This window comes from Syngnathus floridae, chromosome 3 (assembly GCF_059516105.1).
Source record: "Syngnathus floridae isolate MCC-2025c chromosome 3, RoL_Sflo_1.0, whole genome shotgun sequence".
NCBI classification, from domain to species: Eukaryota; Metazoa; Chordata; class Actinopteri; order Syngnathiformes; family Syngnathidae; genus Syngnathus; species Syngnathus floridae.
The window spans coordinates 1,697,286-1,720,420 of NC_142415.1; the positions used below are offsets into that span (position 1 = coordinate 1,697,286).

The following is a 23,135-nucleotide window of genomic DNA, read 5'->3' on the forward strand; positions in this document are numbered from 1 at the left end:
GTTGTTTGCGCGCGCGTCAAGTGCGAAAAAAAACCCAAAACATTTCAATGTCATGCGATCGACCAGTAGTGGCTAGGCGATCGACTGGTCGATCTCGATCGACATATTGGGCACCCCTGTATTTGAGAATCCATATGTCGTAAAGTGTTGTATTATAACTATCTTTCACTATCTGTCCTACTCACTCCCTCCTTCTGAGGCTTGGCAACGCCCATGCCTCACACCTTGACAAACTTTTTGGGAGAATGTGTCCTTTACTACATATGATTCTATCATCATTTAATTTGACTTTCTTTCCAAACCGCTTCTCAATTTCCCAGTTCACACATCTCCTGCACGTGTTACTGGTTCTCCAACAACTTCAACCATTCAACCTGTATTTTCCTTTCATTCAGGCAATCATTCATCAATGCTCATTTGCATCTCACACACAGTCTCCAAAAAGGAGTCTTTCTATCACATTGGTCCCAATTTATCCAAGCACTACACACAACATTCATATACCATTTTCAACTCAAGGTTCCTGATAGCCCCTCTGTGAGTCGTCACCTTATCGTGGTGGAGGGGTTTGCGTGCCCCTATGATCCTAGGAGCCATGTTGTCGGGGGCTTCATGCCCCTGGTAGGGTCACCCATGGCAAACGGGTCCTAGGTGAGGGGCCAGACAAAGCACAGCTCACAGAAGCCCCTTATGATGATTGAAATAAATGGACTTCGTTTTCCCTCGCCCGGACGCGGGTCCCCGGGGCCTCCTTCTGGAGCCAGGCCTGGAGGCGGGGCTCGAAGGCGAGCGTCTGGTGGCCGGGCCTTCGCCCATGGGGCCCGGCCGGGCATAGCCCAAAAAGGAAACGTGGGTCCCCCTTCCCATGGGCTCACCACCTGTGGGAGGGGCCGAAGGGGTCGGGTGCAATGTGAGCTGGGCAGCAGCCAAAGGCAGGGACCTTGGCGGTCTGAGCCCCGGCTGCAGAAGCTGGCTCTTGGAACATGGAATGTCACCTCTCTGGCTGGAAAGGAGCCCGAGCTGGTATGCGAGGCAGAAAAATTCCGACTAGATAAAGTCGGACTAGCCTCCACGCACAGTTTGGGTTCCGGTACAAGCCCTCTCGAGAGGGGCTGGACTCTCTTCCACTCTGGAGTTGCCCACGGTGAGAGGCGTCGAGCAGGTGTGGGTATACTTATTGCCCCCCGGCTGGGCGCCTGCACATTGGGGTTCACCCTGGTGAACGAGAGGGTAGCCTCCCTCCGCTTTCGGGTGGGGGGACGGGTCCTGACTGTTGTTTGTGTCTATGCACCAAACGGCAGCTCAGAGTACCCACCCTTCTTGGGGTCCCTGGAGGAAGTGCTGGAGAGCGCTCCTTCTGGGGACTCCATCGTTCTACTGGGTGACTTCAATGCTCACGTGGGCAATGACAGTGAGACCTGGAAGGGCGTGATTGGGAGGAACAGCTACCCCGATCTGAACTTCTAGACTTCTGTTCTATTGTTGGACTTCTGTGCTCGACACGGATTTTCAATAATGAACACCATGTTCAAGCATAAGGGTGTCCATGTGTGCACTTGGCACCAGGACACCCTAGGCCGGAGTTCGATGATCGACTTTGTAGTCATGTCATCGGATTTGCGGCCGCATGTTTTGGACACTCGGGTGAAGAGGGGGGCGGAGCTGTCAACTGATCACCACCTGGTGGTGGGTTGGCTCCGATGGTGGGGGAAGATGCTGGTCCGACCTGGCAGACCCAAACGCTCTGTGAGGGTCTGCTGGGAACGTCTGGCAGAATCTCCAGTCAGGAAGAGCTTCAACTCCCACCTCCGGCAGAGCTTTTCCCACGTCCCGGGGAAGGCGGGGGACATTGAGTCTGAGTGGACCATGTTCCGCACCTCCATTGTTGAGGCGGCCGACCGGAGCTGTGGCCGTAAGGTCGTTGGTGGCGGCAATCCCCGAACCCGCTGGTGGACACCGGCGGTAAGGGATGCCGTCAAGCTGAAGAAGGAGTCCTATCGGGCCGTTTTGGCCTGCGGGACTCCGGAGGCGTACTGGATGGCCAAGCGGAACGCGGCTTCGGCGGTTGCTGAGGCAAAAACCCGGGCGTGGGAGGAGTTTGGTGAGGCCATGGAGAATGACTTTCGGACGGCTTCGAGGAAATTCTGGTCCACCATCCGGCATCTCAGGAGGGGGAAGCAGTGCAACGTCAACATTGTTTACAGTGGGGATGGCGTGCTGCTGACCTCGACTCGGGACGTCGTGAGTCGGTGGGGAGAATACTTCGAAGACCTCCTCAATTCCACCTACACGCCGTCCATTGAGGAAGCAGGGCCTGGAGACTCTGAGGCGGATTCTCCGATCTCTGGGGTCGAAGTCACTGACGTAGTTAAAAAAACTCCTCGGTGGCAAGGCCCCGGGTGTGGATGAGATCTGCCCGGAGTTCTTAAAGGCTCTGGATGTTGTGGGCTGTCATGGCTGACACGCCTCTACAACGTCGCGTGGACATCGGGGACAGTGCCTCTGGATTGGCAGACTGGGGTGGTGGTTCCCCTCTTTAAGAAGGGGGACCGGAGGGTGTGTTCCAATTACAGGGGAATCACACTCCTCAGCCTCCCCGGTAAGGTCTATTCAGGGGTGCTGGAGAGGAGGGTTCGCCGGGAGGTCGAACCTCGGATTCAGGAGGAGCAGTGTGGCTTTCGTCCTGGCCGTGGAACAGTGGACCAGCTCTACTCCCTCGGCAGGATCCTCGAGGGTGCATGGGAGTTCGCCCAACCAGTCCACATGTGTTTTGTGGACTTGGAGAAGGCGTTCGACCGTGTCCCTCGGGAGGTTCTGTGGAGGGTGCTTCGGGAGTACGGGGTGCCGAGCCAACGGATCAGGGCGGTTCGGTCCCTGTATCACCGATGCCAGAGTCTGGTCCGCATTTCCGGCAGTAAGTCGGATTCGTTCCCAGTGAGGGTTGGGCTCCGCCAAGGCTGCCCTTTGTCACCGATTCTGTTCATAATTTTTATGGACAGAATTTCTAGCCGCAGCCGAGGCGTTGAGGGGGTCCGGTTTGGGGACCTCAGCATCGCGTCTCTGCTTTTTGCAGATGACGTGGTTCTGTTGGCTTCTTCAGGCCGTGATCTCCAGCTCTCACTGGAATGGTTCGCAGCCGAGTGTGAAGCGGTCGGGATGAGGGTCAGCACCTCAAAATCCGAGTCCATGGTCCTCGATCGGAAAAGGGTGGAATGCCCTCTCCGGATCGGGGATGAGATCCTGTCCCAAGTGGAGGAGTTCAAGTATCTTGGAGTCTTGTTCACGAGTGAGGATGGAGCGCGACATCGACAGGTGGATCGGTGCAGCGTCGGCAGTAATGCGGACCCTGTACCGGTCCGTTGTGGTGAAGAGAGAGCTGAGCCAAAAGGCAAAGCTCTTAATTTACCGGTCGATTTACGCTCCTAACCTCACCTATGGTCACGAGCTATGGGTCGTGACCGAAAGAACGAGATCCCGGATACAAGCGGCCGAAATGAGTTTTCTCCGCAGGATGTCCGGGCTCTCCCTTAGAGATAGGGTGAGAAGCTCGGTCATCCGGGAGAGATTCGGAGTAGAGTCGCTACTCCTCCACGTTGAGAGGAGCCAGATGAGGTGGCTCGGGCATCTTATCAGGATGCCTCCTGGACGCCTCCCTGGGGATGTGTTCCGGGCCTGTCCCACCGGTAGGAGACCCCGGGGACAACCCAGGACGCGCTGGAGAGACCATGTCTCTCAGCTGGCCTGGGAACGCCTTGGGATCCCCCGGGATGAGCTGGATGAAGTGGCTGTGGAGAGAGAAGTCTGGGAGTCCCTCCTAAGGCTGCTGCCCCCGCGACCCGACCCCGGATAAGCAGAAGAAGATGGATGGATGGATGGTTCCTGATAGAACAAACCACCAATCCAAAACAAAAACTCAACACAAAAAAACTGCTGGCAAATTAATTAGATTTGTTTCTTTGTTTTTAAATTTAAAAAACTCAATCCCTCAGATTTAGCTCACATATAGAAGTTTGTATAATCTTATAACACAACCAATCAATTGTTATTAAATGTAGCATTGCAATGTCTTAAATTCACAATTTTGCTTCTTCCAATTCCTGAAAGCATGTTCTGTCATTTTTTTTTCAAATTTCTCATGAGGGCTCGACGCTAACATGCACTAGTGTGGATCAGTTTCTGCCCGCAAACTCTCTTTTCCGCTCATTTTTATTTTTCAAAATTGTTTGTTTTGCGGTGCAATTTAGGTGGACCAAAGTCTAGCAATTTCTTTGCACCAAAAGTTTAGCCAATTTCATCATTCTAACACATACGCAGACACATGCACAGCTCTCGTGCGCGAAAGGTAGGTCCCGGCACCAATGATTCGTCACAGGCTGGCCATTTCCTGCAGTCGATCATGAGCTGGTCCCTCCCACGCACGCGAGGACAGCACATTCTAATTTTGTATTTATCTTTTAGAAGCAATTTGCATTTCTTTACCACTTGATTTAAAAATTTTAACTTTAGTGTGCACACAATTTGATCTCTGGTCATTTGTCATTGGGCATACAAACAGCATTGTCATACTTCTTGTATGGACAGAAGCTCTAATAATATTAAAGAAAAATTCTAATAATCTGACAATGACATGTTTTGCTGTCATATGGGGGAGGCTTCAGATCCTTTAAATTTGGATACATGATTTGCATAGGAGCGGAAGCTCCTCTTGCCCCTTTGCTTGAGCCGCGGCTTACGCTGCGGCCTTGCACCTGCACACTGGGGCCTTATTGTGTTCTGGTCTGACAAACACTTGTGACCTTATCAGTTTTCATCTTTCTATGTTTTGTCTCTTGAATTTGTTCTCATCTCTTTGTGAAGCTTTCAACCACATTCTAGCACATTTCACTTCTCTCTCTTTTCTTTCCTTTCTCAATCCCTTTGGCTTCCTAGCCACACTCTCCTCCAAAAGTTCTACCACTATGTTCCACATTTCAACTTTAAACTCCATACTTTTTCTTCCACTTCGGCATGTATCGCATACAATTAAGAAATCTACTCGCCATGTACTTCTCATCTTCTTCAAGAGCTAGAGATTTACCGTTTTTATTTCCCATCTTAATTTGGTATTTTAGGTTTATACAATTTTTTTTCAACGTTTTTTTTTTCTTTGAGGATCCTCAATGCAGGTTTAAATTGACCTTTCAAAAAACTACTAGCCAGTGTTATTGCCGTGGATCAATGCTTGAACTGTTTTTAGTCAATTTGTCCTACCAGTCACACTCTCAACCACACAAGTTTCTTATCCCTGCCTACGCGAAGTCCTTTTTTTTTTTAAAAAAAGAGCTGCTTCATCCGGAGAGGGGACTCTACAACACCCCTTCCTTCCCTGGGAACTAGAGACAACAGTCCTGTTACCCAGCCCTGCCAACGCGAAGTAGTACTCTTTAGAACAGTGGTTGTCAAATGAGGGTAGACGGAGGTACTCTAGGGCAGGGGTGGGCAATTAATTTTTACAAGGGGCCACATGAAAAACCTGAGTTGTGTCAGAGGGCCACACCTACGATAACTTAAACCTGCTCATTTTCTTCCATTGTATAAAATGCACTAAATTATTCATTTTAAATAGCTGGTACTGGTAATTAGAAGAATACAATTATTGTGTTTATATTTATGTTAAGCTATGTGAAATTGTGGTGTATAGGTCAAATAAAAAAACCAATCATTAATCAGTACAATTTATTCTTCTTTAACTTTTCCTCAAATGACAAAGCCGCTGCATCTCTGGGTGTGAAGTTTGATAAAAAGTCCTTGTTGAGCTTGCAGTTTTGCTAGCAATGCATCAGCCTCTGTTGCGCGCTGTTTATCAGACAGATGTATTTTTTCTCATGTTTGGTCGTGTAGTGACGACTCAAATTATATCTTTAAACACAGCGACCTGTGTACCACAAATCAGGCACACGGCTTTACCTTTCATTTCTTTAAAGAAATACTTGGCAGTCCATGCCTTATTGAAAACACGGCACTCCTTGTCAACGTTTCTCTTCTGAGGGTCAGCACACATTTCGAGGGCAGCATTACTTCGCACTGTTCTCCTTCACGCACAGCTCACATACACGTACGCCACACGGAAGTGCGACGCCTTTCAAAATAAAAGCAAAACAGTTGTATTGCAGGCACAACACTGATTTTTTTTTTTAATTAAGTTGTAATCAAATATAATTTACGATTGGCCTCATGCGGGCCGGACAGGGACGCACAAAGGGCCGGATGTGGCCCGCGGGCCGTATTTTGCCTAGGTCTGCTCTAGGGGGTACGTGAGATTTTACAAAAATATATAAAACAGTTTGAGAACCACTGCTCCAGAAGAGCCACTTCATCCGAAGGGAGGACTCTACAACACCCCCTCCTTCCACAAGACTTAAGATCATCTGTCCTGCCTATTTACTTGTACTTTTACCTGTGCACTTTTACCTTTTACGCGTTTCACAACAACACAATCACACAACTTTAGGGCTTTAACTTATTTGCCCCCTGGTTCGTTGCACTGCCAGATCTCGTCAATCCACCTCTGTCAGACAGAGGCAGACCTAAGATGCTGGCCCAACGAAGAATTTTCTTCCCAGGTCTTTCTTTTCCAGGTCCTCCTAATGGACTCTCGACTTTGAGCCAATGATAGCAAAAGAATCAGAAACGATTCAGCCGTCACAAACATCCAACAGAGGGCCTAACAATTCAACGAACTTAATTTGTTCCATGATTGTGTTCGTAGGTAGAAAAGTTCTTAAGCAGAATCAATTTTACCCATAAGAATGAATGCAAAAGGTAAAAATAATGTTTAAGTGCTTTACCTTGAAAGACTTGGTATAGGACTAGGCACTTGAGAGACAGGGGGTGGGGGGGTGAAAAAAATGTACCGTGGTTAATTTCTACATTCGCTACACCCTCTTCTGACTACTCTCGCCACTTTCTTAGGAGACACGATTGACGACAAAAACCTCAGACGAAGTACGGATGAACTTGTCAATATGCTAACGTGCGCCGAGACAAACATAGAAAGTGGCTGCTCAGGTGCCCAGGACGCTGCAAACATGTACGCATATTTTTCTGAGGCTCGACGCTCACAGACCATCAACCTGAGCCGTTGACTGCAACTCGTGCTGGACAGGCCAGCCGCCTGCTGAAGCACCTCTGAGCCAATTCATATGCACTTTATTCGACTTGAAGGTTGCAAGGACTCCAGAGAGAGTACTTGTAGCAACAAACTCCACACACAACTTGTTCCTCCACACTCTCTGATGTCTTTCATTTCTCTTTGATGTTCTGTACAATAGGATCGCTCTGGTCCGCTTCACCAATTAATAAATATGTTTCAATAAAGTGATTCTCGACTTGCTGTGAGCATCTCCTTACAGGAGCAAGGGACGGCCCAGTCAACGACTTGACGTCATATCCGTTTCCAACATGCATGCCGTGCATTTAAATAAACCAGATGGATTCTTTAGGCAAATACAAGACTATAGACCAGTGGTTCTTAACCTTTTTGGAGGTACCGAACCCCATCAGTTTCATATGCGCATTCACCGAACCCCTCTTTAGGGGGGGGGGGGGGGGGTACCAAACCCCATCAGTTTCATATGCGCATTCACCGAACCCCTCTTTGGGGGGGGAGGGTAATGACATACCAGCAAATCAGTGTGACTTCTGCTTTTGCCTTTGCAAGACCAGTTCAGATATGCGTTATCGCGAATTTACACGACATTCAGGTGTGTTCGTCCATCCGCGGGGGTGGGGGTGGAATGACATACCAGCTCTGCTGAACCCCTGAAGCCGACTCACCGAACCCCTAGGGTTCGATCGAACCCAGGTTAAGAACCACTGCTATAGACAAACATGAGGATGCCAGTTACTATAATAATACATTTTATTTGTAAAGCGCTTTTCATGAAAGAATCTCAAAGTGCTGCAGAAACTAGACTAGAAATAAAAACATACAAGAAACCAGAATTAAAGCATAAAAGCACAGAGGCAATAAAAGACACCTATGAGGAGCCTTTCTAAATAGAAAAGTTTTAAGCCCCTTTTTAAAAGTGTCCACAAACTGTGGTTGACGTAGGTGCACAGGGAGAGAATTCCAGATGTGGGGGGCAGCGGCGCAGAAAGCTCGGTCCCCCATGGTGCGGAGTCATCTACGGGGCTGATGGAGGAGGTTGGAGCTTTGTGACCGAAGGTTACGGGTGGATGAGTGAGGGGTAAGGAGGTCTTTGAGGTATTGAGGGGCGTTGCTGTAGATGCAGAGGTGGGTAATGAGTGGGATCCTGTAATGAATTCTTGATGTTATGGGAAGCCAGTGTAGGTGCTGAAGAATAGGGGTGATATGGTCATGTTTGCGGGTTTTCGTCAGAGTTCGGGCGGCACAGTTCTGAATGAATTGGAGTTTCTGGAGGTGTTTGTTGGGGTATACCGATGAGCAGGCTGTTACAGTAATCCAGCCTGGAGAAGATTAGGGCGTGGACGAGCTTTTCTGCATCGGAGAAGGTGAGGAAGGGGCGGAGTTTAGAAATGTTTTTGACATGGAAAAAGCAGGTTTTGTACAGATGTTTGATGTGGTTGGTAAAGGTAAGTTGTGGGTCGAACTTCACCCCGATGTTGGTAACAGGGTTGGAGAGGGGGATATCTTGACCAGAGAAGGAGATGGTGGTTATGGGTGATGACTGGATCTGGTGAGGGGTGCCAATTTGTATGGCTTCGGTTTTGGAACGGTTCAGTTGAAGGCAGTTGTAACTCATCCACGCCCTAATCTCCTCCAGGCAGTTGGAAAGGTCCTGTGTGGGTGATGATGAGGGGATCGGAGTGGAGCGTGGATTGGGGTCAGTCCGGGGGGGGGGGATTATCAATATGAGAGCAGAGGAAGGTGAGAAGGTCATGAAACTCAGGGATGAACGATGGGTGTGGTTTGGGCGGCCGGTAAATAAGAACAGCATTGATCCTGGACAGAGGTTTTGATTTGAAGGCCAGATATTCAAAAGAGGACACTTTAGGTAGAGAGAGGAGACAGCTTGAGAGTGTTGCGGTAGATCACTGCCAGGCCACCACCTCGGCCAGTGCAGCAAGCTCTCTGCAGCTAACTGTAACCAGGGGGACAGGCTTCATTTAATGATGAAAAAACCTGAGGTTGGTGCCAGGTCTCAGTGAGGCACATCAGGTCAATATCTTTCTCAAGAATGTAATCATGGACCGAGCTTGATTTATTTGCAGGGACTGAGCATTGAAAAGTTCAGTATTAATGTGAAAATGATCAGTAGATGGGACAGAGTAAGCTGGGATCCACACCTCTCCTCCCTCGACAGACAGTATGGCCAAGTCTCGCAATGTTACCAGCGCTATTCCTTAACGCGGTGTCCGCGCTCTGATGACGTGTCAGTGATGCGACCGGAAGAGGGGACGACCAGGCGGGCGAGATGGAGCCGGCGTCGGGAGGCTGGATGTAAACAAGCTTTCTCCGTGATGTTCCAGTTTTAAGCTGTGCCAGGGTAGAAGGTCCGTTTACCGGAGTAATCAGTGGGGCTGGTACCGTAAAGACGGGCTGGATCCAATGGCTGCATACAAACCGGGGCAGGAGGAGAAAATCCGCGGCGCAGCTCAGCCAAGGAGGAGACTCTCAGGTGAGCTTTGAGGCGGACAATCACACCAGCAAGTCTCCCTCGTCTTCTAGAGCGCTTTCTCTGGGGGAGAGGGCATGACAGCCGGCGTCGGTGTTCGGAGCTGCAGGGTCTGTTGGAACGGGACTTTTGGTCGCGATCCCTCCGGGGAGAGACAGTAGACAGTCGGCGCAGGTGTTCAGGAATGTCCGCCAGCACCGGTGTTTGCTGATCGAAAAATGGGCGATCAGGTAGCAGTGGGGATTCAAACCAAGCCCTAAGGTCGAGGAGGGTTTGGCGATCATATGTCAGCAGAGCAGAAACATATCGAAAGGCAGAAAGCAGCAGGAGCAGGAAAAAGACTTAACAGCAAAGGAGTATGGCAGACGGCTTGCCATCACAGGCGCCATCTTTTCAGAATATATATGCCCCACCAGTTATTTATAAAACTTCACGATATTGCTTCCTTTGCCCATTAAGACCTCAACGTGTGGCGCTCCAGAGGTACACTTTAATTTTGATAAGGCTCACAGTTTTGGAGATGTATTTAATTAGTTGCCACATTTCACCTGAAAACATTTCCCCTCTCCTTTTTCTTTCTTTATTTTTCAGACAAGCTGGAGATTGCCATAAACCTGATGGCTGATAATTTGGGGCCAACCTGGCGAAAATTAGGACGCAAACTAGGTTTCAATGAAACTAAACTAAAGTCCATTTCAATGAGGTTTCCAACAGATCTGGAAGAGACAGCCAGAGAGCTATTGAAGGAATGGATGGAGAGTCGTCAGGCCAGTGCTCATACAGGAGAGTTGATTGAGGCCCTCAGAGCATGTCATCAAAATCTCACAGCTGATCAGGTGGAAGCTGCATGCATGTCATCAGAGAAACAAGAATGTAACATTACAGTTCAAGGCATATATTAAAAATCAACCATCAGTGATGTCTTTATTTATAAAATAATAAATGGACACAAAAGCATGATTGTCTTTTTCACAAACTAGCTGTAGTTTTTGATCAGGAAAATGATTTCTTCCCCCCATTTTATCCATTCATTTTGGAGAAACAATTAAACAACTTATACCTTCCGAGACAGAACACTTTTAATGAGAACTAGTCCCACCCACTTTTCCAATCCGCTGAGTAGTATGTTATGATCAACTGTATCAAAAGCAGCACTGAGATCCAGTAATACCAGGACAGAGGATTTGCCTGCATCATTATTTAGATGAATGTCATTTAAAACTTTTAAAAGTACAGTCTCAGTGCTGTGGTGTGGCCGAAATCCAGACTGAAATGTATCAAAAGATTGTTTTGCATTATAAAAGCATGGATTTGCTGGAAAACAACATTTTCATTGATTTTTCCCCAGGAATGGTAGATTTAATATTGGCCTATAGTTACTAATTGTTGTGGCATCCAGATTTGTTTTTTTTAAAAGAAATTTTATTACTGCAGTTTTCAAAGCCTGGGGAAACTGGCCTGCTTGAAGAGAACTATTTATTATCTGCAGTACATCTGGAGCTATGCAGCTAAAAACTGTTTTAAAAAAGTTGGAAGGCAGAGTATCAAGGCTGCATGTTGTAGGCTTTAATTTTGAAACCGTTTCTGTTAGAGTTGTATAATCTATGAGGCTAAAATGTCCTAGATTGACTATAAGACAGGAAGGCGCAAGTGTTATGATTCCTGAGCTGGAGCTGGACACTGCTTGTCTTATCTGTAATATTTTGTCAGTGCAAAAGGCTGCAAAGTCATTGCATGCCTTGTTAGACAGCAGTTCAGGAGGGACAGACCTTGTACCGTTAGTCAGCCTGTCCACAACAGAAAAAAGTGTGCGGGCATTATTGCTGTTTCTATTGATAATCTCAGAAAAATATGATTGCCTTGCATTCTTCAGTTCCTGGTTATACCTGTGAAGACTCTCTTTGTAGATATTGTAATAAACCTGGAGTTTGTTTTTTCGCCACCTGTGTTCTGCTTGTCTACATACGCTTTTCTCAGCTTTAACCAGTGTGGCGTTTCTCCAGGGTGACCTTTTCCTACTTAACAGAACTTTGGTCTTAATTGGGGCGATAGAATCAATAACAGTCTTAACATTGGAACTAAAACTGTCGACAAGGTCATCAACTAGAGCCGAGGGAAGGGTCGGTGATGGTGTAAAACCCTGGGTGAATAATGCACAGGTGTCACAATTTATATGACGCTTTCTGATTACTTCTGCTTCCCCTTTCATAGGGTTAGCAAGGGTGGTCATTTTAAACAAGACACAGTAGTGATCAGAAAGAGCAACATCATTTACCACAACCTCGGAGATGTTAAGACCTTTGGAAATAATTACATCCAATATGTGACCTCTGTTATGTGTTGGATCTGTGACATGCTGGGAATGCCCAAAATTATGCAGAATATTCAAGTTCTTTAGCAAACCCATCTTTAAAATTATCAACATGAATGTTAAAATCACCCACTAAAACAACACAGTCAAAATCCATGCACACAATAGACAGCATTTTGGTAAACTCATCAAAAAACCTTGAATCATATTTGGGCGGTCTGTAGATGGTCACTAAGACTGCTCGACAGGGGGCTTTCAACTGAACGGCAACATATTCAAAGGAATCAAACTGACCGTAAGAAATATTCTTACATTGGAAGCTGTCTTTGAACAGAGTGGCAACTCCGCCTCCTCTCTTGTGTATTCTTGCTTCACTAAGAGAACTAAAATTGGGGGGTGTTGCCTCAACAAGAACTGCTGCACTATTGTCCTTACTTAACCAAGTTTCTGTTAAAAACATAAAATCAAGGTTGTGCATGTGAATAAAGCAGCCACCGACAAAGAATTAGCGGAGGCTCTTTCTGCATACGAAGGCTCGAACCATCCTCACGAGTCAACAAACAGAGTTGGAGGTATTCCTTCTATTTTTTTCTCTTTCTAAGTTATCATTCGACTTGCTATTTTTGGTATTATGACGGCTTAACTGTTTTTGTTATATCTACTTCCAGTTAAGCGTCGTGACACAGGATGAGGGGTTCAAAGAGGAAGGAGGAGGAGGATGGGGTCATCCTTCTACAGCACGAGCCACTCAGCCAGCAGAGGGCCTAAGCCGGCACGCGAGAGTCATCGCCACACGAATAGAAGACAGCTTGTAAAGTGCAGTGGTAATCGTATCTACAAAGAGCGGTTACAGGAATGTTTTAAGCTAATACGTATTCTGACAGATTTGGCCGAATCAAGATAGGTCTGTTTTTTTTTACTACTCTATGTTGTTTCTGTTGTGTTTTGTAAAAAAAAAAAAAAAAAGGAAATATAATTAATCATTCAAACCTCACGTCAGCAGAGTCTGATTTCTTAACAAACATTGATGAAATAGATTTGCAACCATTTAGCCAAACAAGCCAAAGAAGTGACACACCTGAGCTAGATTTGTCAAGCGTTAACAATGATTTGCTATCAAACAATACGTCTATGAGTCAAATAGCAGATTTGCTCAACAATGTGAGCACTGCTTTGTTGGAGGGAGAAAGCCCCGTCAGTCCTGCTATTCTTACCCATTTACAAGCTGTCATAGATGAACTGAACAATCAAAGTCTGAATGAAGGTAGACAGAGTCCTACACAGATCCCGTCACAATTGCTAAACATGATAGCAGAATTAAACAACCAAGCTAATGACAGCAGCGGGCGTATCAGTCCTGATATTCCTGTTCAATTGCTAAACATGATCCAAAATCTAAATATGCAGCCTCTGGTTGACCCGTTGACCGTTAAGCCTGTCGATTCAACACCGGTGTTATTGATGACGTTCCACCGGCATTTCAGCCTAACAACTGCTCTGTTGTAATTGATCACGAAGTAGATGTTATTGATGACAGCACACCAGCATTTCAACACATGCCCCACCAATCTAACAGCGGTTCTGTAATAACTCATCAGCGCGGCGGTTCTGTTGTAGTGAATAGACCGCATTCCAATAATGTCGAGGTAAGGCAACAGTTAAATATACCATCGCAACCGAACATCAATGATTTTGCAACCTTTTTCCTCCAAATTGAAGATGAAATAGATGTTTTGCAAGAGATGGTTAGCCAAGCACAACCAGGTGATGTGATTCAAGCTGAATTAGTGGGTGGTAATGATAGAGCTCACATCTACCAGCAAACAAGTGACATAAACTCTATCAGAGATAGTGTATCAGACATGCTTGAGCGTTTAGCCCAGACATGGGCAAACTACGGCCCGCGGGCCACATCCGGCCCACGGGGTCGTTTAATCCGGCCCGCCAAACCTGTATAAATTGTATTATTTAACTTTTTGGGGGGTCATTTTCCCTGCAATTAGTATGTTTCCCCAATAGATGGGGAAGCGCCCGCCTGCCCATTTACTCCCGGAAGCTGTGTCAGAAAGCTCGGTGCACACTCAAAAGTGCGTGTACGTCCGAAGTAGTACGGACCCGGCGCACTCCGCGCTCTATTTCCATCAGTGCCGAATTTCGAGTGTGGGCTGTGACGTCAGCATTCTCGTAATTCGCGCGCTGAGCTTTCAGATACAGTTTTACGCCAATGCCACCCACAAGCCTTCCCCTGGAATCCTTCCATTAAAATAAGTGGCCCGAGGAAAAGAAAGGTGGACACTGAGTGCCGAGTGTTTAAAAAAAAGAGAGGACAATTTGGCTCGACCTACGTGTGTGAGCAGACGTTCAGCCACATGAACGTCAACAAAGCCCGTCACAGATCTAGGTTAACGGACCGACACCTCCCTCGGCTCTATCCTAAGAATTACCACAACAAATTTTACTCCAGACCATGATGCACTAGCAAAAAAGGGAGACCAGCAATACTATTGATTTCTTTATTACTTTATTTAGAAGTATTCTTTCACTGATTCTTCAAGATGATGTATTTGGTCAGAATGTTTGCCGTTTGATGTGATTTCGCCTCATTGGAAAAACATATTTCATAAATCTGACCTGCAGGCGCTGAAGTGATGTAAGCTATTATTCATAACAACAGTGTTGTATTTAATGAGAATCACTGAGTTTTTTGGTGAAGTTTTTTTTAATGCTTGTTGATAAATGCATTTGTTTTCAAAAAGCTTTTTTTGAATATCCATGCTTTACTACCTACTAAAAGTACAAACCTTTTATGCAATGACCTTTACATGTCATTTCTATTACCGTAATTGCCGGACTATAAACCGCACCGGATTATAAACCGCACCAGCTAAAATTCAGGGATATTTCCGTTTTTTTCTTACATAAGCCGCACCGGACTATTAGCCGCACGTGCACACGGGTTCTTTACAAAGAAAGACAGTACATAGAAAGCCTTTTTAACGTTTTAATAACATACTTGAACATGTCTTTCTAAACATTGCCTGTGACGCAGCAGTAGTACCGCAGCAACACGGAAGTGTGCACACGAGTTATTAGCAAAGAAAGACTGGACACAGAAAGTTTTTTTAAAGCTTTAATAAAATACCTTAACATTTCTTTCCAAACACTGCCTGTGACGCGGCAGTAATACCGCAGCAACACGGAAGTAACACAGCAAAGTCACAGACGCGGCGGTAACACAGCAGCAACACAGCAGCAACACGGTAGCACAGCACTAACAGGGCTGGTTAAAAAAAACATACCGGTAAAATTAAAAAAAAGAGCCGTCTTCATCTTCCTCCTATGCACTGAAACCATCGAAGTCTTCCTCCTTAGTGTCCGATTAGAATAGCGTTAGATATCCTTCGCCTCACACTTTCTCAGTCTCTCTTTTGTCGTCGCTTTTATGCATTTCTTCGAGTGTGAAGAGGGTCTGTTCATGCTAATCTTATTCATGCACGAAGCGCTAAATTACATTAAACTAGCGAGCGACACGTATAGCTTAAAAGCGGCATCATATGCATTTCTTTTGTCCCTCATAATGACGGTTTGTGTATAAAAGCTTCCTGTCTTTGTGTGAGCGCGGGTGTGTGCGTGATGCGCGAGACGATCAAAACACAAACTAGCACGTCTTCTTCGGCGCATTATCTCTTCTTCGTCTGTCTCGCTCTTGCTTCCTGCTAGAGCGCCCCTTGGAGACCGGAGGCCGTAAAAATCCATAAGTACGCTCCAGAGTAGACACAAGATAATGTCAGCAACATCGACTGCCTTTGGCTTAAAAGCGGCATCATATGCATTTCTTTTGTCCCCCATGATGACGGTTTTTGTATAAAGGCTTCCTTTCAGTAATGTCCGTCTTGATTGCGTTCTGCGTGATGCGCGAAATGTAAACACAAACTAGCACGTCTTCTTCGGGGCATTATCTCTTCTTCGCCTGTCTCGCTCTTGCTTCCTGCTAGAGCGCCCCCTGGAAGCCGGAGGCCGTAAAAATCCATAAGTACGCCGCGCCGCCGTTTAAGGTTCAAAGTAACCTTCTGAATAACATGCATTAAAAGTTCACATTCATTACAACTTGTTTTTGGTGAGTAAAATGTCAGAAGAATTGAATTTAAAGTCAAAGTCAAAGTCAGCTTTATTGTCAATTTCTCCACATGCCAAAGACACACAAAGAAACCAAAATTTTGTTCCCCCCTATCCCACGGTGACAAGACATGGCCCACAACAGACAATCAAGTAAACAACTATAACAGTGTGCTGAATAAATAATGAATAAATAACACAACAAATAAATAAATAAGAGGAGCAAAAAAGGAGCAAGTGAGCGTACAGCAGACATTCCAGAAAATAGCGCAACAGTGCCGCACGCTACGCAGAAGGGGGTAGCGAGTTCAGGGTCCTAACAGCCTGGAGAAAGAAGCTGTTGGCGAGTCTGGTGGTGCGGGAGCGCAGGCTCCTGTACCTCTTCCCAGAGGGCAGAAGGTCAAACAAAGAGTGAGTCGGGTGACTCACATCTCTCGCAATCGAGGTTGCCTTGCGGGCAAGATGGGAGGTGTAAATGTCCTTCAGGGAGGGGAGCGAAGCACCAATAATCTTACCAGCCGTATTCACTATGCGCTGCAGGGCCTTCAAGTTCTGTTCAGTGCAGTTACCACCCAGACACCGATGCAACTGGTGAGGACGCTCTCAATGGTGCCACGGTAGAATGTAGACAGGACTGCCTGAGGAGCACATGCACGCCTGAGCTTCCGCAGGAAGTACAGGCGGCGCTGAGCTTTCTTTGCCAGTGACGAGGTGTTTGCGGACCAGGAGAGGTCCTCACTGATGTGCACCCCCAGGAACTTGGTGCAGCTCACCCTCTCCACCACAGCACCGTCGATGATCAGCGGCAGGTGTGTTGTGTGACCCTTCCGGAAGTCAACAATGATTTCCTTGGTCTTATTGACGTTCAGCAGGAGGTTGTTGTCCCTGCACCACGTGGTCAGAAGGTCAACTTCCGACCTGTACCGAGTCTCGTCGCCCTTCGTGATGAGACCCACCAGAGTCGTGTCGTCAGCAAACTTCACTATGCGGTTGTCGCTGTAGGTCGCAGAGCAGTCATGCGTCAGCAGGGTGAAGAGCAATGGACTGAGCCCGCAGCCCTGGGGGGCCCCCGTGCTCAGCGTGATGCTGGCAGAGATTGTGTCGCCAACACGCACCACCTGAGGCCTCTGACAGAGGAAGTCCAGTTGCAGAGGGAGGTACTGAGGCCCAGCTCGTCGAGTTTGGAGATGAGTCGCTGCGGCACAATGGTGTTGAAGGCAGAGCTGAAGTCCACAAACAGCAACCTCACATATGAGTCCTTTCTCTCCAGGTGGGTGAGGGCCGAGTGGAGGGCAGAGCAGATGGCATCCTCAGAGGACCGCTTGGCACGGTACGCAAACTGGAAAGGGTCAATGGTGGGGGGGAGAACGGACTTGATGTGCTCCATGACCAGCCGCTCAAAGCACTTCATGATGATGGGCGTCAGTGCCACAGGGCGGTAGTCATTGAAGCAGGACGGTGCAGGTTTCTTCGGCACAGGAACGATGGTGGCAGCCTTGAAACACGACGGGACGATGGCCTGCTGCAGGGAAACGTTAAAGATGTCCGTGAAGACACCCGACAGCTCCCCAGCGCAGTCCTTCAGCGCTCGACCCGGGATGTTGTCAGGGTCCGCCGCCTTACGGGTGTCAATAGCGGCAAGCGCCCTCCTCACATCGTCGGCAGAGAGGCGCAGGGGCTGCTCGTGTGTGGGGGGGAGTGGTCTTCAGCGGGCAAGTGCTGTTCTGGGCGTCGAAGCAAGCAAAGAAGCGGTTCAGATCGTTCAGCAGACGGACGTCGCCCTCACAGCTCCTCGGCGCGGGCTTGTAGTCCGTGATGGTCTGAATGCCCCGCCAAAGGCTACGTGCGTCCTTACTGTCCTTGAAGTGGGTGGAGACCTTGCACGAGAACGCCTTCTTCGCTTCTTTGATGCCTCGGGACAGGTCGGCCCTCGCTGTCCTCAAGCCGGCCTCATCCCCCGCTCTGAAAGCCTTGTCCCTGGCCCTCAACAGTCTGAGGACAGCCCCCGTCAGCCACGGCTTCCAGTTCGCGCGAGTGACGACGGATTTCGAGCAAGTCACATCATCGATGCACTTCGTGATGTAAGAGGTAACAGAGTCAGTATACTCCTCTATGTCCGTCCAATCGTTGTAGGGGGCTGCCTACTTAAACAAGTCCCAGTCAGTGGTGTCGAAGCAGTCACGAAGTGCATCGGAGGCACCCTCAGGCCACACTCGAACCCGCCTCCGAACCGGCCTGGATGCCTTTACCAATTGTCTGTATGCGGGCAAAAGCAAAACGGTGAGATGGTCAGAAAGCCCCAGATGGGGGAGGGGGGTGGCTTTGAAAGCTCCCTTTTGCGCCGAGGAGACGAGGTCCAGGAAGCTGTCTCCACATGTCGGAAAAGGAACATGCTGGTGAAGCCTCGGGAAAACAGACTCCAGGTTGGCATGATTGAAGTCTCCAGCGAAGATGGTGAAACCGTCAGGGTGCGCTGTTTGCTGTTCACTGACAGCCTGGTACAGTTCACCAAGCACCGTGATCCTGTCTCCTTCGATGTTGGAAGGCGGGATGTATACCGCGACTAGCAGAATCGCGGTAAATTCCCTCGGCAGATAAAAAGGACGGCACTTAATGATCACAAACTCCACAAGCGGCGAGCAGTGCTTACATACCAGCTCATATCATATCGCTTTGGTCAGCTTATGTATATTCAGTTGCACATGCCAGTGTGGGCCGAGTTTGATGGGTGATGAGTCTTTGGGGCGGGGCAAGTTCGCAGGAGAGTCTGATTCCATGGGAGTGGGTGCTGGTTCGGTGAGAGCTGGTTCCGTGGGGTTGGGTGCTGATTATGGGCGATTCGATGTGTGGGGGCTGTTGTTTTCCTTTCCGTCTTTCAGCCTTGACGATCATCTTTGATTGGGCTGTCTCCCTCTGACACCTGCTGGTTTTATCTCCAAGTGACCTTCCTGTAAACATTCTCCTCCATTCTTACACATACACTGTTCCACCTCATCCATTCATCATTCTTTCAATGTTGTCATTTTGTTGGCTGTGACATCATCTACGTATTTATTAATGTTCCCTGACTATGCAAAGTTTGTACTCACCACTTTGTTTGTTTGTTCTTTTGATCGCCATGTACTTGCTTACGTCATCATATTCTTAGTTTAATCATGCTTTCAACCATATATTTTCTTTGTTAAGCAAAATATTTAATGTTGTGGATGGCGGCGCGTGCACGCAGCGGCCACTCTCTGTCCCGTTCGGTGTTTTGTGAGTGTTTACTGAGTGTTTGTCCGGCAGTTTTGTGTGTGTTCGTCTCGTGTGATACGTCGTGCTACTAGTGCGGCGGGCATGTTCTGCTCAACATCGGCGGAAGTAGGTTTTATGGCGTTCTGGACTTTGGTGCGGAGAGATTAAGGGCGCTCGGACTGCTTCGTCATGGAGCGACGCCGGACTGGCCTGCTCTTCCTCCCCCGGTTGGACTGCGTCGTGAGCTCGGACTGCTCCGTCCTGGAGCATTGTTGGGATGCGTCGGCAGCGGGTCTGCGAGGCAGCGGAAAAGGGGCCAGCGCGGAGACTTCAGGCCAGGCTTGCGGCCAACCCAGCTCACCCAGCCGTGCCTTCCATTCTCCTGGCGTACGTTCGTTCGCGGGACGACAAGATGGGTTGCGTTCGCCTGATAGGATCCACAAACCGGACAGTGCGTGCCTGCTGTGTGCTCGTGTTCACAGTGGCCTGGTTGACTGTCATCTTTCCGGACTCTGCTGTGCATCGTGAGCGGCTAGCGTGCTATCACTCTTATTGTTCATCTTCTTGTTTTATTTTTCCTGTGTTGTGTACTTGTATGTGCGTTGTGAACTCTGTCTTGTCACCCTGGGATAGTGAGAAACGTAACTTCGATCTCTTTGTGTGTCTTGACATGCGGAGGAATTGACAATAAAGGAGACTTTGACTTTAAATTTTTTTTTTTATTATTTCCCTCTGTCCAGAACGTTCAGTAGTAATCGAAAACTGGCGTCTAGCATTAGTCAAAACATAAGATACAATCAAGTACTGAACATTTTTAGACGACTTTGGCAGTGTCCGTGATTTAGAAAATCATCAGCCATGCATTAAACAGTTCCTTAAGGGTCATTAAGCTATTCAGGCAAAAGTTATAAAAACCTTTCTCATTACCATTTATCAAAAATGTCTAGTTACGTCTTCTTTATTGATTTGGTGTGTAGGTATAATTATATGCTTAAAATGTTTCCTTTATTTATTTAATATGTGAATATACTTGTCTGCTTATGTACTTTATTCAATGAGGTTTGAGCATATCTGTTTTTGTAGCTAGGCAGGACTTTTTGTATTTCGACCCCATTCCTTCACTATAAACCAAACCAAAACCAGAGTCGGAGGATTTAAGGCAGGCTAGCATGTCCACACTCATAATTCTAGTCATGTGCAGGAAGATGCAGGACCTCAAAACTGTCACGTCTCGTCCCCAGCCGTTACACTATGTGTTTTTTGTCATGGTTTCTGTCTGTGTGCTCGCCCCTCCCCTCTTGTGTGCCCATGATTAGTTTGATTATTCTCACCTGTGTAAGGATTGGATGGAAATGGAGCAGGATGACCAAGTGCAGCTTGGACCAGGGTTTATTGGCGGAACTCAAACCACAGACTCGGTAAACTGACATAACTCACTAACAAAACCTAACAGCAAGACTGACCGACAAAGAAGTGAAACAAAATGACAGGGTGATATTACTAATGACAGGAACAGGAACCAAAAAGACATCATGACATGAACACAACAATATGATCCGACGGGGAGTGAGGGGCAGACAGGACTTATATACACGGCAGGTAACAAGAGGCAGGTGGGAATAATCAAACTAATCATGGGCACACAGGAGGGGAGGGGCGAGCACACAGACAGAAACCAAGACAACCGACACTTAGTGGAACAGCTGGGGCTAAGGCGTGACAACCTGCCTCTTGTTACCTGTCGTATATATAAGTCCTGTCTGCCCTCACCGCTGGCTAGCAGTATGCGAACGGGAGAGCCGAGTGCGTAAGTCTCTCTCTGCCAGTACATAGCCTCTCTAACAGCAAGCCCTATGTAGTGCCTCCACGCGGCGACACATGGTAACTAGGTACAACACGGACCCAGGTAAAACTACAAGGGACTCGGAGGAGGTCTGGCCCCTAGACGTGCGGCACGCAGGCCCACCGGTGTGTGGACACGCCCTGGTGCCCACGAACTAGCCCCCAACTATGGGTTAAATAGTACCACTGCCCACTGGGCTCCTCGGGAGAGGAATGGGCTAAGGGAGTCAACCCCTACAGAAAATCAATTTCCCCTTCGGTTGGTGTCAGGAAGGGCACCCGACTGTAAAAACTTTTGCTTCAAAAATATTCTCAGTATATGCCCCTCACGCCCCGTCGGATCATTGTGTTGTTGTTGTCTTGATGTCTTTTTGGTTCCTGTTGTCGTTTAATGTCTTCACGTCCTTTGTGTCACATCCCTGTCGGTTAGTCCTCTAGTTATTTTGTTAAGTCATGTCAGTTTGCCGAGTCTGTCTTTTGAGTTCCTCCAATAAACCCTGGTCCAAGCTGCATTTGGTCGCCCTGCTCCATCCGACCCATGACAAAAACAGGTGAAAGACTTGAGTGGACCTTGGCAATTCAACACTTGTACACTAAATTCTCTGGGCAGGACTTCCCATCCCGTACAAAATTTTAGAAGGGCTTTGTGCTCTTTAAAAGATGCTGCCAGAAAGACACATTTTTTACCATGGAGTTTTGGACAAGAGTCATGTATTATGTACTGTATGAAGTTATATTTAAGTGAGTTACATTTATGCTTACTATGCAATTGCCATTTAGAAGACACCCGTTAACTGTTGTGTTGTTTGCAATAGTTACTTTTCATTTTTATATCCTGAGAATGTCTGGAGAAAGTAGAGCATGGGTAGGCAACGCTGGTCCTTGAGGGCGGGGTGTCCTGCATGTTTTCTATAGCTCCCTGTTGCAACACACTTGATTCAAATGGTTAGATAATTTGCAAAGTCTGCAGAAGCTGGACAACAATCCAATCAGTCTTTAATCCCAAGGGGGAGGACAAGGCAACTTATTTGATGGCAGTGCAGCAGAAGATCACAAGTCCTCCCATGCGAAATTTACAGCCTACAAAGAGAGGACACGGCCACTCTGTATTATCAACGCAGCAGGGCTTAGCTGACCAGCCTCTCACACAATTAGAACCATGGCTGCCAACAATGAAGAACACATACACAAACAGCAAGGACTGCCCTTTTGATTAAATGTACTGTATAAAGTCTGGGTCACAGAAATGCATTTTTCATCACTCCGTTTGCTAACTTCGCCGTTAGAGACAGCTGTGACCTGGAGCTCCGCTTAGATAATTAGCACAGACAATTTTGGCAGGAATAAATACTTTGTTGTGTCACTGATGCAATAGACAAGTGCATGTGCAACCATTGAATTTGTTTTTTTAGACAAGTTTGAGTGTACAATTAGTAGCCGGACATAAAATAATAGTAACATACTGATTTGAAAAGAAATAACTAAGACTTAAACCTCTCAATTGGAAGTAGTCACTGATTCCTTGTGTAAGAATAGGGAAATTATATAAGGTCTCTGTGTGAGTAGCGGCCACACCTGTTCTGAGGCATCTCTTCTGTTGCTTTACTTGGCAATTTCGTGTTGTGATGGTTGAACAAAAAAGTTAATTTCTGTGTTCTCAACAACTAATACTCAATGTTTATCACATACATGAAGCAGGTTTCCATCCATCCATTTTCTCAACTACTTTTCCTCACCAGGGTCGCGAGCGTTTTTTTGGAATTTTGGATTTTCTTTCAAATGTAACAACCAAAGAACCTGTATCTTACAGGAATGGAATGAAACACATTCATATTGCCACCATCAATTGATTTATGTGACTCCTGGCTGGTCCCAGGATAGTGCCAACTCAAGAACATTTATTTTTACAATTACAATCATAGCCACTTCAGCCAACGACAGGATCACCCGAATGTATTCTACACAGTCAAAGACTTTTAACCACAAACTTTTCA

General features: G+C 47.2%; 1 protein-coding gene and 1 pseudogene across 2 annotated transcripts in view; one reads left to right on the top strand and one right to left on the bottom strand.

Moving 5' to 3' along the window:
* LOC148400075 (uncharacterized) overlaps window positions 1-20,009 on the top strand; it is a 30,945-nt gene extending 10,936 nt beyond the window's left edge. Inside the window, exons 2-3 of one of the 2 annotated variants that reach the window (XR_015857755.1) lie at window positions 10,230-12,521; window positions 12,618-20,009. Coding sequence is in view for 1 of the 2 variants with exons in the window: in XM_088372041.1 (XP_088228167.1) it covers window positions 17,550-18,632 (1,083 nt within the window). In the remaining variant the exon portion in view is untranslated. Of the gene's footprint in view, window positions 1-10,229; window positions 12,522-12,617 lie in introns of those variants that run through there. The other variant, XM_088372041.1, reaches the window with a different exon arrangement.
* Window positions 7,932-9,922, bottom strand: LOC148400076 (uncharacterized; annotated as a pseudogene).
* Window positions 20,010-23,135: the final 3,126 nt, after the last annotated feature.